The sequence below is a fragment of the Amblyomma mixtum genome, chromosome 1, assembly GCF_055824585.1.
Source record: "Amblyomma mixtum isolate Tamu chromosome 1, ASM5582458v1, whole genome shotgun sequence".
NCBI lineage: Eukaryota > Metazoa > Arthropoda > Arachnida > Ixodida > Ixodidae > Amblyomma > Amblyomma mixtum.
This window is the reverse complement of record NC_143012.1, coordinates 76,607,880-76,624,204: the sequence shown is the minus strand read 5'-3', so window position 1 is coordinate 76,624,204 and position 16,325 is coordinate 76,607,880. Positions and strand designations below refer to the sequence as shown.

At 48.2% G+C, this 16,325-nt stretch overlaps 2 protein-coding genes across 3 annotated transcripts in view; both read right to left on the bottom strand.

Moving 5' to 3' along the window:
• Nucleotides 1–683: 683 nt before the first annotated feature.
• Nucleotides 684–4,454, bottom strand: LOC149366824 (uncharacterized). The gene is made up of 3 exons (XM_089571874.1): nt 4,092–4,454; nt 2,168–2,475; nt 684–1,152 (listed from the first exon to the last, which is right to left on the bottom strand). Exons 1-3 carry the CDS (start codon nt 4,452–4,454, stop codon nt 1,002–1,004), a joined length of 822 nt encoding a protein of 273 aa, XP_089428000.1. The 3' UTR covers nt 684–1,001.
• LOC149366823 (uncharacterized) overlaps nt 4,093–16,325 on the bottom strand; it is a 25,258-nt gene continuing 13,025 nt past the window's right edge. For both annotated transcript variants that reach the window (XM_089552561.1, XM_089552569.1), the window contains 4 exons: nt 15,220–15,626; nt 12,212–12,452; nt 9,095–9,571; nt 4,093–6,703 (listed from right to left, as the gene is read on the bottom strand). In XM_089552561.1, coding sequence (XP_089408687.1) covers nt 9,275–9,571; nt 12,212–12,452; nt 15,220–15,626 — 945 coding nt within the window. In that variant the 3' untranslated portion in view covers nt 4,093–6,703; nt 9,095–9,274. The remainder of the gene's footprint in view (nt 6,704–9,094; nt 9,572–12,211; nt 12,453–15,219; nt 15,627–16,325) is intronic.

The following is a 16,325-nucleotide window of genomic DNA, read 5'->3' as shown; positions in this document are numbered from 1 at the left end:
GGTTTATTGGGGCTTAACGTCCCAAGCAACTCAGGCTATGAGGGACGCCGTAGTGAAGGGCTCCGGAAATTCCGACCACCTGGGGTTCTTTAACGTGCACTGACATCGCACAGCACACGGGCCTCTAGAATTTCGCCGGGGTTGAACCCGCTTCTGTGGCTCCGTTTTCTAAATAAAAAAACTTCGAATTTGACTTTCGAATGTCAAACCGATCTCACAAGACAAGCACGCCGAGTACCATGCACACTGAAGGCGCGAAAAAGCAATATTATTTAAGCACAAATACGGGCCACCTACGATCACATCCTATGGGACTGCAAAACAGAGCCACCTCCGGGTGATCTAGTTACAGCTCCTTCTCTCGAGCGGTGGGAGACCGTGCTGGCTAGCTCTGACCCCAGAACGCAAGTTTTGGCGGTGGAGTGGGCTGACAAAGTCGTCGAGGGCTATGCACTCTCGACCACTTACCGCGACCACCTACCAAGCTTTTTCTGGCGATTAAAATGTTTTACAATCAATTCCTTGTGGATGTGATCCAAGGGCCTATAGAGATTAGGTCTGGAAGCCTACCTGCTTGCAGGTATGTTTTGTCGCTCAGAAGTTCTGCATTTCTCAACGAATCACTAAACGAAAACATATAATCCACAATTTAATGATGTGTACGTATGCTGAACAGGATTCTCATCTAAACTATCACCAAATGTTCATTGCAAAAGGTCTCGGCAAATACATTCAAAGGCTGTCCCAAATTTTCGCAACGTCGCTGACGTGCATAATCAGTAATTCGTTACAGAGATAAGGCTTCACATTCGGGCAATTGTCTCGCACAGGCTTAGAACAGCTCAACAATATCGATATTCAAAAGCAAAAGGACAAACATCTTTCGTGGCTAATAAGCGATGAAGAGAAGTAAAAGAATATAACACAGCATCAGGATAGAGAAGAAAAAATAAAAAGATAGCATCCGCTAATTCATAATGTTTGTCGCGCTGAAGTCAGCGTCAGAGGAAGTCGGAGACGCCGCACGTGTCTTGCGGAACCATGGGCGATCCTTGCTTGCAGTTGAACGTGCGACCATAGTCCCGAATGCTGCGCACCGCCGCGTTGCAGTTTCGGCTCCGATGACTGCCGATGTGCCCGACTTCTGCACACCTGAGATTCGCGGAGACGAAAAAAAAAATTGTGCTCATTTTTTGTGCATTGGGTTGCTCAACATCCCTAGTTAAGACCCCTATGCTACAGGTTTGGGGTGAGTTTAAGCTTGCACATTCTTGCCAGAAAGTGTCGAAAGGTGCTTGAATTGCACACTCGCTTTTTTGCGTCTTGACTGTAAGCTGAATCACAATCAAGTTCAAAGAGAAATGAGTCTACTTTGTTTCGCTTTAACAAAATTACAAAGGGGGCAACGCTCAAAGCTATTGACAAAATTCAGGGGGCACTTTGGCTCCCTAAAGTGCTGCAAGGCGAAATCCTTTCCTGGCGCACTGTTTGGCATTGACTGCGAGACTGTTTGTGCTGTACTAGTGCTTTATTTTACGACACACTTTGACTACACATTACAATTACAAACTTCTTTAGCACGACTCTCTCTGCTTCGATGAGTTCGGTTGTAACCATGACTCAGTTCGCAGTAATCAAGTATGTAATGTGGTCACCCACGGACGCCTTACGCCCCCTGTCGGAGCGGACGACAACTATTTTATTAGTTGTCGTCTGTTCCAAAAGGGGGCGTCAGGCATCCGTGGGTGACCTCATATTACTGCGAATCCGCGCACTCTGACGTCATAACCATTTCGACCAACCGAAAATCGTGACTCCTCTGCTGACAACCTTCTGTCGACAACGATGAGGCATTAAAGGCTTTCGCCTTAAAAAGCCTGGAGGCAGCCACCGTTCGAAGATAGTAAACGCGTTGCTCATGTGCGAATTACATATCGTTTTGCTTCTAAATCGAAAAGAGATTACGCGTCTACCATTCAGTCCGCGGAAGCGGGCGCCAGTTCACCTGCTGGTTCTCAACATTTAATTTCATAATGTGATGCCACTAAGTTATATTTCGCAAACAACCAGAAAAAAGTGGAACAGCTGAGCTACTGTGCTCGGGACCTATCACCACGTGATGATCTAGCAAAGATTTCCACCGACGCCAGAATAATGCTAAGCGCACCTGCTCCTACAGTAGGTCAGGAAGAACAGCTGGTCTTCGTTGAAGAGATGTTCCACACGGTGGTCGTCTTTGATGGCGACACTGGAGCCCGATTCAGGGTTGCTGCCGTCTCCTCTGGAAGTATTGGCCTTGCTCTTCATTCCGTGCCAGGCCAGGCCCAAGGCGATGATGTCCCGAATATTTGGGAGAAACTCGGCGCTGCAGTTGAGCTTGTCTGCCGCCTCCACAATGCCACCAACATCCGGCCAGCTGCCCAAGACAACGTCGATATCGGTGTCATCAGCCTGCAGTCGCGTCCAATCATGAAGCTAGGGGCTTACAGCGCAACCTTTTAATTCATCTGTGCCATCTTCGTTTATTTGGGAGCATGTCTGCAATCGCTCACACGCACCAAGTGAGGTTCAGTGCTCGTTCGAATTTCGTGTCATTAGCCGTGGTATGAGACAAATGACATAGTCAGTCGCAGTGGTATCAACAGTGGTATCCTTCCAATTGTCGCATAAAGTTGCAAAACAAGATTAGCTCATTTTTTCCTCTCTTAAAAATACTTCCGTTTTTTAATAAAATTCTTCCCATCGAAATCTAAACAAACTGTCGATAAAGAAGGACAGCCTGTCTACCACATTAGCTGAGCATTTCTTGAAGCTGCTTCCTGGGTGCGGCCAGACTGTTCAAAGCAGAGCCGGAAAGATGTTAGTCCAATGGTCGGACGGAATTCCAGCTGCCGCAGGGGATATTAAGATCTACGAGGTTTAAGGCGCCAAGGCGATTCAGGCTATGCGAGAGCCGTAGTGAAGGGCTACGCATAATTTCGACCGCCTGGGGTTCTTTAACGCGCACTAACTTTGCAGAGTATAAGGACTATCGGCCTCCATCAAAATGCGCGCACAGCAGCCGGGATTGAATGCGGATTTTTGGGGGCAGCTGCCCAGCAACATTGCCACTGAGCCACGGCGGCGGCCTCTAGGTAAAATCAGTCATTGGAATAATTTGGAACCGACTACTGTGCGCATTGTTTCCTTAACACGCTCTCGCACCAACTATATCAAATTTGAGTGCTTATCCTCAAGCAATTCTATCAGCCTACACGCCAGTGTAGCTATATGGCTACAGAGGAATGCGGTTCTGATTTCTCAAAATGAGTGCAGTGGAAGAAAATGGAAGGATGCATCCTTGTTGTATTTCAGACTGCTTTAGAGACGGATCCTTGGAATAGTTCATGACTTTCGAAGATAAAGGGCTGAAGATCTCTGGATGCAAAGAAGCAGTAAGCTTTGAGGATACCGCTGCATCGACCATATGCGAATTCAGAAACTCCTTGCAGGAAAGCACACTTCAGAGAAGCCCCTGGCTGACAAACAGGCACAAACTTTTTCAAGGACCGCGAATGCCTCCGACCTTCATAATCATCATCATCATCAGCCTGTCTACACCTACTGCAGACAAAGGCCTCTCCCATGTCTCTCCAACCCACCGCCTCATCCGCTTCTCTCCGCATCTCCATCTCATCCGCATCTCATCCGGCCACCTAATTTTCTGCCGTCCCCTGCTACGTTTGCCTTGTCTGGGAATCCAGTCCGTTACCCTTAAGGACTTTTTCCTCTTAATTTTGTCTAGGATGTCATTAACCAGCGTTTGTTCCCTCACCCACTCTGTCCGCTTCTGATCTCTTATTGTTACACTTATCATTTGTCTTTCCATAGCTCGCTGCGTTCTCCTTAACTTAAACCTAGAGTAGCATGCTAGGCTAATAACCGGGCAGACCTCTCCTTTATTCATTATAGTGTCTTAACTTAAGCTGAAGCCCTTTCGTTAGCCTCCACGTTACTACCCTGTAGGCGAGTACCGGTAAGACGCAAGGGTTGTATACAAGTGTTGTGAGTGCCTCGACCTTCGAGACACTCACGATTCCAAGCACACTCACCGGCCGCACAAACATCTGCAGCGCGTTGAGCAGAAAGGCGGCTCCGAGTCCTCCGAAATTCGCCGCGCTCAGCTCCTCGCTGTCTGAATGGAAGAACGGGGAGCGCAGAGCGGCGTGAGAGATTCGCAGCTGGTTTTTCAGGGGCTCGTACAGAAAACCTTCGAGCGACTCTCCCTGCCACTGCAGCTGCATCACTTCCCGCTGCACGGAGGTCAGGTTCCAAAACCTGACGTGGGCGTCCCACCAGTAGTCTGTTAGCGTCAGTCGGCCTGTGCTGTCCACGGCCCGTTCCTCGATGGTCGGAGTCTCACGCTGCTGCTGCGATTCTGGCACGAGACGCAGAAGTCCCCGTAGAGCTGCCATAGGGTCTCGTTGGAGTCATCCACCTCCAGCGGCCACAGTGCGACATTGAGAACGCAGGAAGCGGTATAAATTATTTTAAATTTGATCTTATGTAAAAAAAAAGTATTAGTGGCCGGAGAAGTACTGTTCTAGCTGTTCGAAATAAATTCTTTGACTGGAAACTTGCTTCATGAAATGCTGTACATTCAAGAACCGACAACGGGTTGACGCGAAAACCCTGTGGTTTTAAGAATGGTAACATAGGAGATCAGGAAGAATGCGTTGGTTCAAGTTTTTATTACTTTCAGACTAATGATGAACAGTGCAGATACTGTGCTAGAAAAATGGGGCTCTGAGTACGCACTGCCAACTGACTTGTATGACTGCGATGCGACTTTTGCACGAGCTTGCGTGACGATAATTTACTTGAAGGTGTTGGAGACCAGAGTTATAAAGTGTCGAACTTTGTTGTCTCCAATATAGAAAACAGCAGTGCAGGTTCAAAGATAATCTAAGGATACTTCACTTCAACTAACCTGTTGAAGATGTTTGTTTCTGAAGTTGCTCTTCACCAATAAATATATGCATGAAAAATGATGAAGGAAAACTTATAATCAGGCTTTCGACCAAAATTTTACGAGCTGAAGAAAAGTTTAGGAAATGAAACTGCCATGTGAAAATGCGAGTTCAAGTACAGGTAAATTTTCTTAGAGGTCAAAGAGAGAACTTCTGATAGCCCACGGACAGAAGGATGGTTTCGATTTATGTATGTAGACGCAGTTTAAGCGTAAAGCAGACTCACTCTTTACGAATTGGGGGGCAGATACCTTTTTTTCAGCAATTTCTCCCTAAATAAGTTAAACATCAGGTGAGCGAAAAGCCAGTAGTCATGTAAAAACCGGCGGCAACCGGCAGTACTGGGCATCGAAAACATACCTCCAGAATACCATGGGGAGGCTCATAACGGTAGGCTATCGCGCCGGTACTTATGACAGGTGAGGTACATTACAAGGAAATGATTTAAGGAAAGGAGGAGGGATTGTTCTCCTGTCATCCGTCTTGTTTCCGCTAGAAAAGGTGAAAGTGCAAGAGGGAAATTTTATTCTGGCTGTCTCATTCACCCTTCTAATGTGAATGGTTGGTTTATTGGGGTTTAACGTCCCAAAGCAGCTCAGGCTATGAGAGACGCCGTAGTGAAGGGCTCCAGAAATTTGGACCACTTGGGGTTCTTTAACGTGCACTGACATCGCACAGTACAATGGCCTCTAGAATTTTGCCTTCATCGAAATTCGACCGCCGCGGCCAGGACCGAACCCGCGTCTTTCGGGTCAGCAGCCGAGCGCCGTAACCACTGAGCCATCGCGGCGGGTCCTTCTAATGTGAATGACGAAACTGCGTGGTTATGGATCGTAAGCTTGAAGATAAAAAGAAATCGGTATAAAATGAAACAGGGAGCAACTACTCGCGCACTGATCAGTATAAGCGGTAGATGCAATATTCAGCGCGTTGAGCGTAGCAGGGCTAATTAACTGAGTAAAGAGAAAGGTATCGGTCTAATGGAAAGAATTCAGCCGGTTTCAACAACAATGCGAAAGCCCAATGTAAGCCTAGTGACCTGAGCATCTGCCTCGTATTCTGTAGGTGCGGGGTTCGATCTGCGTAGCCGCCGTGAATGCCCCAGTCTTCTATTTTTGCCAGTTTTTGCATGGTCTCACTGGATAAAATGCCCGGACCACGAATCCTTGATCCCGGCTCGAGAAGACGAAAAAACTAGTCCGTGAAGCTTTTTTTTCAAGCTGCCCTTTACGCACCAACAAAATCAAATACATTTCATTACGAGAATGCCAGAGCGCTGCGCGCCGAAGTAAATCTTATATGTCGAAATGCGCAGTTTATGTCATAGTTATTTTGAAGCACTGCCACATATATGCATTGAGTTATTATTTTGTTTCGCATCTTGAAGTAGCAGTCACGTTTAACGTTTACAATAGCGTCCTTTCTGTCTTATAGGTGGAAGCGGTACATATCTACAGTGCTCATACATCGAGCTCAATGATCTTCTTGGTAATGGTCGCTTTTGCCTGGTCGTTGAGCCAGGTCACCTTCGCTGCGGCCGCTCTAAGGACGCCTAGCAGACTCCTCAGGAACGCCTCAACTTCCCACCGGAAGTCCCGCGGGAAGAAAGCGACGGAACTCTCGGAGGCCAGCAGTAGGCCGAACCTCGCAGCCATCGTCTCGTAGCAGTTCACCTTCACCTCCGTTGTAGCGACCTGCGTATGATGACGATCTCAATGGAGGAGCGCTGTATCCTGAAACGCGTACCAATTACAGGGCGAGCTATTGACATTCTTGAGGGGGCAGTCCTTTGGGTGTTTTTGCTTCCTTCAAATGATTGAGGTGTCAGTGAAAAGTTCTTAAATATACGTATTGTTTGCGAAGACACCTGACATACACAGTGCGCCTTTAGTCAGCCAGGTAGCACAGGTCCCCTCAAAGAGCCTCACTTGAACTCGTTTTTGGAAAGATATCTTTTTGACAGAAAACGGACATTTTACACCAAGTAGTATGTGCAGGGACATCAAGAGAGCCAAACTGCCAGTTATCCACCGCATAACACTAAATGTTTATTTTTTTTTACAATCGAGTAAAGGATGAAACGCTCGAGTGAAACGCTCCACGCGAGCTCTGGAGCAACTGCTTCTCAGCTCCGTCCAGCAGCAGAAGCAAATGCACACAGCGGTGGTCCAACGGACGCATCCTGCAGTTTTAGTCCTAAAGCACTCGTCAAAATCTACCAACCCCGAGCAAGAATCCTGTTGTCATCTCATCCTGTTATCTTCGCTTGTTCTTCCAGCGAACCCGAGCTTACTCGAGTTACTCGGGTAAGCTTGGGTAAATGCAGAGGAGCATCGCGCAAGCTGCAGCCAATGGGTGGAGAGCGTCGCGCCGTCTGGGTCGCGCAATCTTTTGGCGCCATCACAACCTCCCTCTGCAGGTGGAAGTTAAATTAATGACTAGTCGCCTGTGGTTGCTCGGGAAGGGCAACGTAGAGAGCACAGTCACTAGCGGTGGCTGGGATAGAAACAGCCACCTGCCAGTGCAGTGGCGCATCGCTTAACCGCTGCGCCACTGCTCTGGTAGTAGTATGAAGACTAGCCGCCATCTATGAAGGCTAAGTTGAGAATGACCAGTTCTGCATATATGGGCTTTAACTGACTGAAGCTATGGCGTCATACCCTTAAGACGGAGCTTAAGTGCGCTCTCTGACTGAGGAAAGAACACATGCTTCAGCACGCCTGCTAGGTTTAACTCCGCCTTGTCGCCGGAAGGCGCGAAGCCGCGGTTCTTGATTAGATATCGCCAAGGGCAATTTTAAGGCCTCGCTCAGAGGTTAATTAGGCACACATCGTGCTGAAAGAGACGTCCTTGATGACACGCGTGTTCTGCTTCGTCGCTAATTCGACCAGTTTCCGACTGCGTGTTCATGTGCCGACCATGGTTAGCACTTCGCCTCGCTGTTATTCTTCAGTCACCGGATCACGGCGTCCCAGCGTCATTTTCGCGCACCAAGCAATTGAAGTGTCCCTGAAGGACACCGGTGGAAATAGCGCGGCTGCGCCAGTGCCGACGGTAACGCTTGCATGAAAACTGCAGGATGGGTCCGCCAGTTTCCTCGGTGTCTGCGTGTTCGTTCGCTGATTGAGTACGCTTCGAAAGCACTTCTGTGACCACTCGCGTGGTCCGTTTTACTTTTGGTGCACGTGTACGAATTTCGTGCAAATTGTCGCAATGCCGCAAGTGGTAACACCGAGATACCAGAAGTTCTCAAATGAAACCTTGATTGATCGTTGGTTGAACCAATATTTCGATAGTCGGCATTACACTGTAAATTCAGGACAAAAATGACATTGCTATCAGTGGCGAAATATGTCAGCATGACATAAGCGGTGGATGTGCTGCTAAGCTCATTGTAAGAAATTTCGTCTACTGCGTGTCAAATGACATTAAAATGCCTTCTGTATGCGATGTGATGAAAAATTCTCCGGAAAGAAAAGAATTCATCGCAAGGAAAAGGACGCTAAAAAAAAAACAGAAAGTTGATTATGTACACAACTGCGCGAATAGCGCCTTAAAGGTTAAACGACACGCATGCTGATGATGTCTTTCAATGCCACACTCGGAAGGCCATGCAAGATAGCTAGAGAACGGAAAAAAGAGCGGCACCTGCGCTACAGAGGTGGGACGGCGTTCATCCCGCGATATTTTTTTTACCGTTGCTTTATTACAGTGGGTTGGTCATGGTACGCCGCCAGCGTTCTCGATGTGTCGTAGTGACCTTGGGCCTCACGGAGAAGTTTTGCTGATCTGCAAGTCCTCTATATCGCGTAAAAGCCACTTATAACTAGACTAAAACTAGGCGTAGCGTTTTCGCCTAAAATGGTTCTCAGTCTCTTTAGTTACGAGGTCTTTGACGCAGGCATAACAAACAATCCATCCAGTGTCTGTAGCAGCCTACAAAAGTATCATTCGTAACCGCATTATGCCTAATGGCAAACATCTCGAATAAAAAAAAAACGGAGTTCATCAGAGCCATAGCTTCAACGCGTAAAGAGTCAGTCACTTCTTTACCAATATCTCCTTGAACCGCAAAATAACCTCACCTCTTTGTTGCCCGCTATGATGGCGTATTCTTGAGGCCAGCCGATCACGATGAGGATCTGCACTAGCCACCATGACAGATGCTTCCTCAACGCATCTGCACTGTAATTAAACAGCAGCCGGTCGACTGCCACCAGAACACGCCCGTCCTGCACCGAAACGAATGTCCTCGAGTCCGCAGCCTACCCACCGGGTGCATCTACGATTGGGACCAGCCAGTTGTCGACAGTCGAGTTAGGGACCGTTGCGGCGATCTTGGTTAGGCTGCCAATTACGGGCCGCGGGTAGGAGTCCGGCGATCGCATGGCGTTCAGGACGTGCAGGACGTTCTTTTCGGTGGCCAGAAGTTCCTGAATACTTCCTCCTTCGGGAACCGAAGCGCCGAAGCGGTCGTGGAACAGTCGGAGGTACTTCTCTCGGCTGTGGACCGCCTCCAGAGTGAGCACTAGGTCGAACCAGGACGAAGCCTGCGAGGTGGGCTATGGGAACACCATGTGGCCAGAGTAGTAAGTATACAGGCACCAAGAAAGCGAAATGAGAGGAAGGAACGCACGACCGCCTTGCATCATGCTTTCCTTGTTTTAGTGCCGCCTGTTTGTTGGCTGTCACATTTACTGCTATGCGCCAACTCGCTGAACAATATATTCTTCTATGCCATAACCGCCACCGAGTCCACCCTTCTTGGTCTTAGATTGTAGTTCCGTAGAAAATATAAAATACAATTAAATACAGTTACGAGCGCACTTATCGAAACGGTCTAACCTTCATGATGCGTACCAAAATGTGGCTTTTAGCGTTGTTCCTGAGCTACCATAGAGTAATTAGGAATGCACAGGAAAACCAATGGGGCACGTTTTGGACAATAAATAACAGAAAACTATAACCGTTCCGAAGAGCGTCCTGCCGACATATTAATTGATATGGTGCAATCTTAAGGTATGCGAAAAAAGTTTCTTTCATAAATAACTTGAGGGGAAAAATACTCTTGTCAAGATTTTCTGGGTACATTAACAGTCGTCCTATACATTCCCTTCTTTTGCAACGAGATTTAACTAAAGAGCCACATCGGAACCACTGAAGAAGTAGGTGTCAGGTTTAAGAAAAGAAAGAGGCTGGAAAAGCAGCCCAAGGATCATTAACTGCTCTGTCCTGCGACAATTTAAGGCCACTTGTTTGCATGCCGCCAGAATGGAAGGTCGGGGCAAATGGAAATAAGGTGAGCAAAAAGAAAAACATCGACAACGAATGACCGCCACTGTCGGCGGAGGAGTTTCAACTTCCCAGGGTCTAAAACTCACATGGAAGTTAATTTCCTCAATGTTGAGAGGTTTCTGTAGGCTGATGGGGATGGGGTGCTTTCGTTTATGCGACATATGCTACCGGCATTTATTCGTCATATGAACATTCTTTAACGGGACCTAGTATGATATAATAATTTTACTTTATTATCTGCTAGTCTAGTATATTTAGCAGTTTTATTCGCCAAAATGACTCCGCGTCTTAGATTACGCTTATCATCAACGATTTAGAGCAAAGAACGCTGTGTGGACGCCGCATGTTTACCCGACAAAAATTCTCAACAAAAACTGAATGGATTAAAAATGGTATCATTGTCTTACACAGGCTCAGGAAGCTCTTTTTGGTCGATAAAAATTAAATCGGTCATCGAGCAAAAGGCGCACCAGAATATTCTTAATACAGCCTTCTTACGCTCTAGGATGCAATGTAGGTGGCCGGAGTAGAGCACTGCACGGGCCTCAGAGGCCCGAGCCCGGCCCGGGCCCATGACCCCAAGCCCGAGCGAGCCCGGCCCAGGCCCGCGGCTTTAAGCCCAGGCCCGGCTCGGGCCCGCTAAATTGTCGCTCTAGCGAGCGCGGCTGGGCCCGTGAATCCCGGAGTGAAGCCCAGCCCGGGCCCGGCCCGACCCGTTTCACAGTAACGCTTGAGGTACACTGCTCACTCTGTGCTACTACACCGATAAGGAACTGGCCGACAAAGGTTCTGAAACCGCAGTTTGGCTTCCAAAAAGTTGGTTCTTTTTAACCCAGAAGGAAGTGATTAAGAGTAGTGCTCACCAGGCCCGTCTTTTGGAGAGTGATCTCGTGTAGTGGGCAGCGATAAACTCGGAAGTTCTAAGTGCTAAATAAAATGGGCCGCATACACGCACAGTAGTCCATTTTGCGTTTCCCCCATGATTTTAATCTGTTATATTCTGCCGCCCGCGAAGTATAAATATTAAAGCTGCCTAGCAAGCAGTACGATGACATTTTTTTAGTGAGCCCGATCTCACAGGTTGAGCTCATAGCCGAACTGGTCGCCGTTCAGCAGAAACGACAAGCCAAAAACGTTGAGTATTTCACGGTATGTGTTTTGAAGACTATAAGCGTCCTAAAGTAATATGTTCTTCCCGAATTCATTTCTAATATTGTATAGGGATGACGAACAATCAATGGCCAATTAAGGCCGGTTGAATTTTACTCTTACTGCAACGCGGTATGGAAATAAGAAAAATAAGTCAATGAATAAAGCTTAGTTTTTTCTCAGCGCGTACTGTAACTCATAGTTCATCCGTGTTGCTGCTTCAATGCCGAAGTTGTGTACTTCACTCTGCAATAGTCAATGAAAAGTCGGACACCAGCCGTTTCTGTACGGACCCAAGCCCGGCTCGGGCCCGCAGCTTTAAGCCCGAGCCCAGCCTGGGCCCGCAACTTCAGGCCCGGGCCCAGCCTGGGCCCGCAACTTCAGGCCCGGGCCCGGCCCAGGCCCGGCAAAACAAATGTCTTGGCCCGACTCGGCCAGCGGGCCGGGCCGGGCTCGGGCTTTCGGGATGGCCCGAGCCCGTGCAGTGCACTAGGCTGGAGGCCGAATATTTCACGATGTCTGGAATAATAAAAGTCGAGGTAACACCGTCTCTAACCTTAGCGTAGCGCTTCGGTAGAAAAAAGACTTTCGGCCACAAAACCAAGCTCGATTTCAAAGCTCAATATATTACAATTTATAGTGAGCACTGTCGAGCGTAGCGAAGTAAAAGGTTGCGTCCTGCACCTGGCGTGACCAAGAGATCAATAAATGTTGATAAATCGCTGAGAAATCAGTGTAGTTCATGTTACCCTACTTGCCTGAATGAACAAGGCTGGCAGTCCATTCCGGTTGACCGTGTGCATGTAGGCTCGAAACCAGGTGTCGATGCCCCACTTCAGACTCAGGGTCAGAACCGCCTCAAGCGGGTGCACCCCAGCTCCTTCCGAGGAACCAAACGGCCAAGGCAGGGGCATCAACTCGAACAGCTCTCGGAAGCTGTCCACGGAAGGCTGTGCTTCGTCGCTGCCCGTGCACTCCCGCAAGAAGTCGCTCACGACCCTGCGAAACATGTCACGTCAGTACGTCACAACGCTTGCTTAGAAAATAAAACTTGTACAACTCTAAGCCTATCCTTAAGTGTACATAGTGGTAGCATTAGAGAACCTTCCTCAACCTGCGAGTGCTCCTTGTCTTTCATAGGCGAGCGGTGTCAGTGTTAGAGATATAAAAATACCGGAAAGTTTGAATGCCTGAAAGAGCTAGGGAAAAAAGTTTTTTTTTTCAGATGTATTGAAAAACATGGGGAGATAATCAGAACAAGATACGTAGATAATATATCCGCGGCATGAGTGGCGTTAGACACCGAAAATACTTGCTCATCTCTTCAAGCTCATTTAAATGCACTATTTCCGGGTGCTTTGGTATCCCGAAGACGGGCCTTGGTGGTGTGTGGTATGGATGATGGCTAATTTGGTCTACACTCGCAGCATGATATACTCAAGAATTCTGGACAAAAGCAATTTTGAGCGGGAAATTTTTTATGAAAGCAATTTTTTCATGCAACATAAGATTTCACTATAACAATCAATATATCCGCCGATCACCCGCCGGCATGCTTGGATTTGTTCCTTTTAACGTTTTAGCTATTGCCAAAAGCCTTCTTGATTGGCTTTCTAAGGCAGTCTTAGCTGTTGGATGCGATCGTCGGAAACGCCTTAAAAGGAAGTTTTTATACATATCAGAAGAATGGACCATTAGTTACAATATTTCCATATGAGTACCTTACAATATTTCAATTTTCAAAATTTTTGTCAGAGAAAGGTTTGACATCTGAGAAAAAGATGGTCATGCGGAGAAACACTGAAAGTCACGAGAATAGATCACCCATGGATCACCTGTTCAGTCTATGTCACGGTGTTTCAAGGATCTCGTCTCATAACAATCTCTCGAGAAGCCAGTCTAGTAAAGCCATGAGATCCGGAAAGGGCAATTAAAGCCTATTTCTACACATTTCCATCGGATCAGCACACCGATCCCTGGGAATTTGTTTCGCATATCAGTGTGTTTCATCAACCTTTTACGTCGTGTCTAAGTACTTTCGTGAAAAAAAAAAACCCACGATTCTGTCTCATTTGAGTGAGACGTCAACACCAAAACAATTCTACAGCGAAACACTGAATGTGTGCTATTCACAAGAGTTGGAAAAAAGGTGCGTAGTACTGGAACGATGGGTGCTCGCGCCGCCGCGGTGGCTCAGTGGTTATGGTGCTCGGCTGCTGACTCGAAAGACGCGGGTTCGACCCCGCCGCGGCGGTTGAATTTCTTTGGAGGAGAAATTCTAGAGGCCCGTGTACTGTGCGATGTCAGTGCACGTTAAAGAACCCCAGGTGGTCGAAATTTCCGGAGCCCATCACTACGGCGTCTCTCATAGCCTTAGTCGCTTTGGGACGTTAAACCCCATAAACCAACCAAACCATGGGTGGTCGAGTTCTTGAAAGGCGGAAGGCTATTGTTACGTACTAGTGACTGCAGTCCGGAGAGCAGGAAGACGACGAAAATGGCTTCTAAATGAAACTCTATTTTGGCTGACTTGCGCCCGCAAAGAAATCAATGAGTCGGCGGCGGCGTAAGCAACAACCGTGCTCGGCGGTCGTCGAACCGAATGCCCGCCGCTCACGGCCGTGCTGAATATAACACTGATAGCAAACTTTCGAGATAAAAGCGTGCAATGTTACTAGAACATTCTGGAACAACGTAGAATCGGCTCTTCCTGGATGCGATCAATGGAGATAAATCCGGTCGCATCTTGCGCCACAAACAAAGCGACAAAGCGGCATGCTGGCAGCTTTCAAGAATGAATCAATGAAACACTACAAAGATTCGTGCCAATGTCTTTAGAAGTTTTCCCCTATAGTTTAATACACTTCCGACGGAATGTTAAGCGTAAATGCAGTGTAGTGATCCGCTCCTCTTCCATTTACACTTTGATCTTAGCCAAAACGCTAAGAAGCGGTCGAATTTAGATGGAAGCTAAATTCCAGAGGCCCGTGTATTGTGCGATATGGGTGCACGTTATAGAACCCCAGGGAGTCGACATTTCCGGAGCCCTTCACTACGGCGTCCCTCATAGCCTGAGTCGCTTTGGGACGTAAAACCCCCTAAAACAAAACCAAACCAATAGACCTCTCCCTGATGTAAACAGTGTGACGTCAAAAAGGTGTGCCCCGATGGGCAAAATCGTCGACTTTCGGTTCTGAACGTGTTTTATGCGAAGCATACTACTTTAGCTACCACTTCAGCCCTTCACCGGGGTTATGCGCCTCCAAATCACGTGACACATGACGTCACACCACGTGACACGATGACGTCACGACAGTGGAGAAACGGGGGCCCACCTCGCGCCGTCGCTGTGGTTGTACGCCTCCAAATCACGTGACACGATGATGCCACACCACGTGACACGATGACGTCACGATAGTGGAGAAACGGGGGCCCACCTCGCGCCGTCGCTGTGGTTGTGCGCCTCCAAATTACGCGACACAATGATGCTTCGCATTCTCCAGGCTTAAGCAAGTTAAGCCTCAGCCATTTTTTCTGGTGCCGAGCGCTCCCCCACCACCTTTGTTCCCCGATTCGAAACGCCTCGCAGCCTTTCTTCTGCGGGTGTGAGCCTTCTCGGTACGGCGCATGTTTTGCCCATCGGACCAGAAACACGTGCGCTGATGACGTAGGCTGGGAGAAGTGTATTCTCTTCCACTTCGCATCATTTCGCGCAAGCTGTTCGAGTGAGAGCGCCAACAGCTGTCCACCCCATGAAAGCACTCACCTGGACGCCGAAAACTCGGTCTTGCCATCGAGGAACAGGTGAACCATGTCCAGCTGGTAATCCTTGATGAGCTGCGCGATAATAGTGCGCGAACCTGACCAGCCTCCTTCGCCGCGACGGAGCCCCTTAGAGCACACGAAGGCGTCGAGGTCGACGCATGGGTCGACGCTGTAGTTGAGCGCGCCCTTGAACACTTCGGAAAGTTCCGCGCATGCGGCCGACCTGCACACACCCCGCTCCGAGTACCTGGGACCTACGGCGATCCAGAAAAGCAGCGTCAGTGCCACCATGACCAGGACGGCGATCGACACCGCCGTCAAGACGCGGATCTTCAAGTTGTGCAGCGCGACCGATGTGTGGCTGGCCGCCTGCATTCGCATGGCCGAATCTGTTCTCAGCGAGGTCGCCTGCAGCAAACGTAGAAGAGCAACAGCGCATTGTTTAATAGCTCTAATTATCAGACACGTCATGTCTATGTTTTTGAAGCGAAAAACTTCGCCAGGCTATTCAACATCGAGGCTAGCGTGGGCCCCGTCGTCAGAAAAAGCAACAGGTGCGCATGCGCGAACTGCGTGACGTCACGGTGGACACCCAAACCGCGCCGTAAGGGAAGGAAAATGACAAGAAAATTGGTTTTAAGGAAAGGAAACGACGCATGTCTCTCTCATATCTCGGTGGATACCTTGATCCGCGCCGTAAGGGCCTTATGGAAAATGAAATGAAAATTGGTTTTAAGGAAAGGAAATGTCTGTCTCTCATATCTTAGTGTACACAAGAAAAAAGTGACGTCACATGCTGTACAAATAAAAAAATAAATAAAAGACAAGCAGTGCGTGAGAAACCTCGCATATCTCGGTGGACACCCGAACCGCGCTGTAACGAAAGTAAATTGAAAAGAATTGGTTGTGAGGAAAGGATACGACTCCTGACTCTCTCATATCTCGGTGGATACCCGAACCGCGGCGTAAGGGCCTTAACAAAAATGAAGTAAAATGAAAATTGCTTTTAAAGAAAGCAAATGCCTGTCTCTCATATCTAGGTGCACACCTGAGAGGAATGCACGCCACAGTACGTCTCTAAAGGAAGGGAAAGGAAGGGAAAACTTT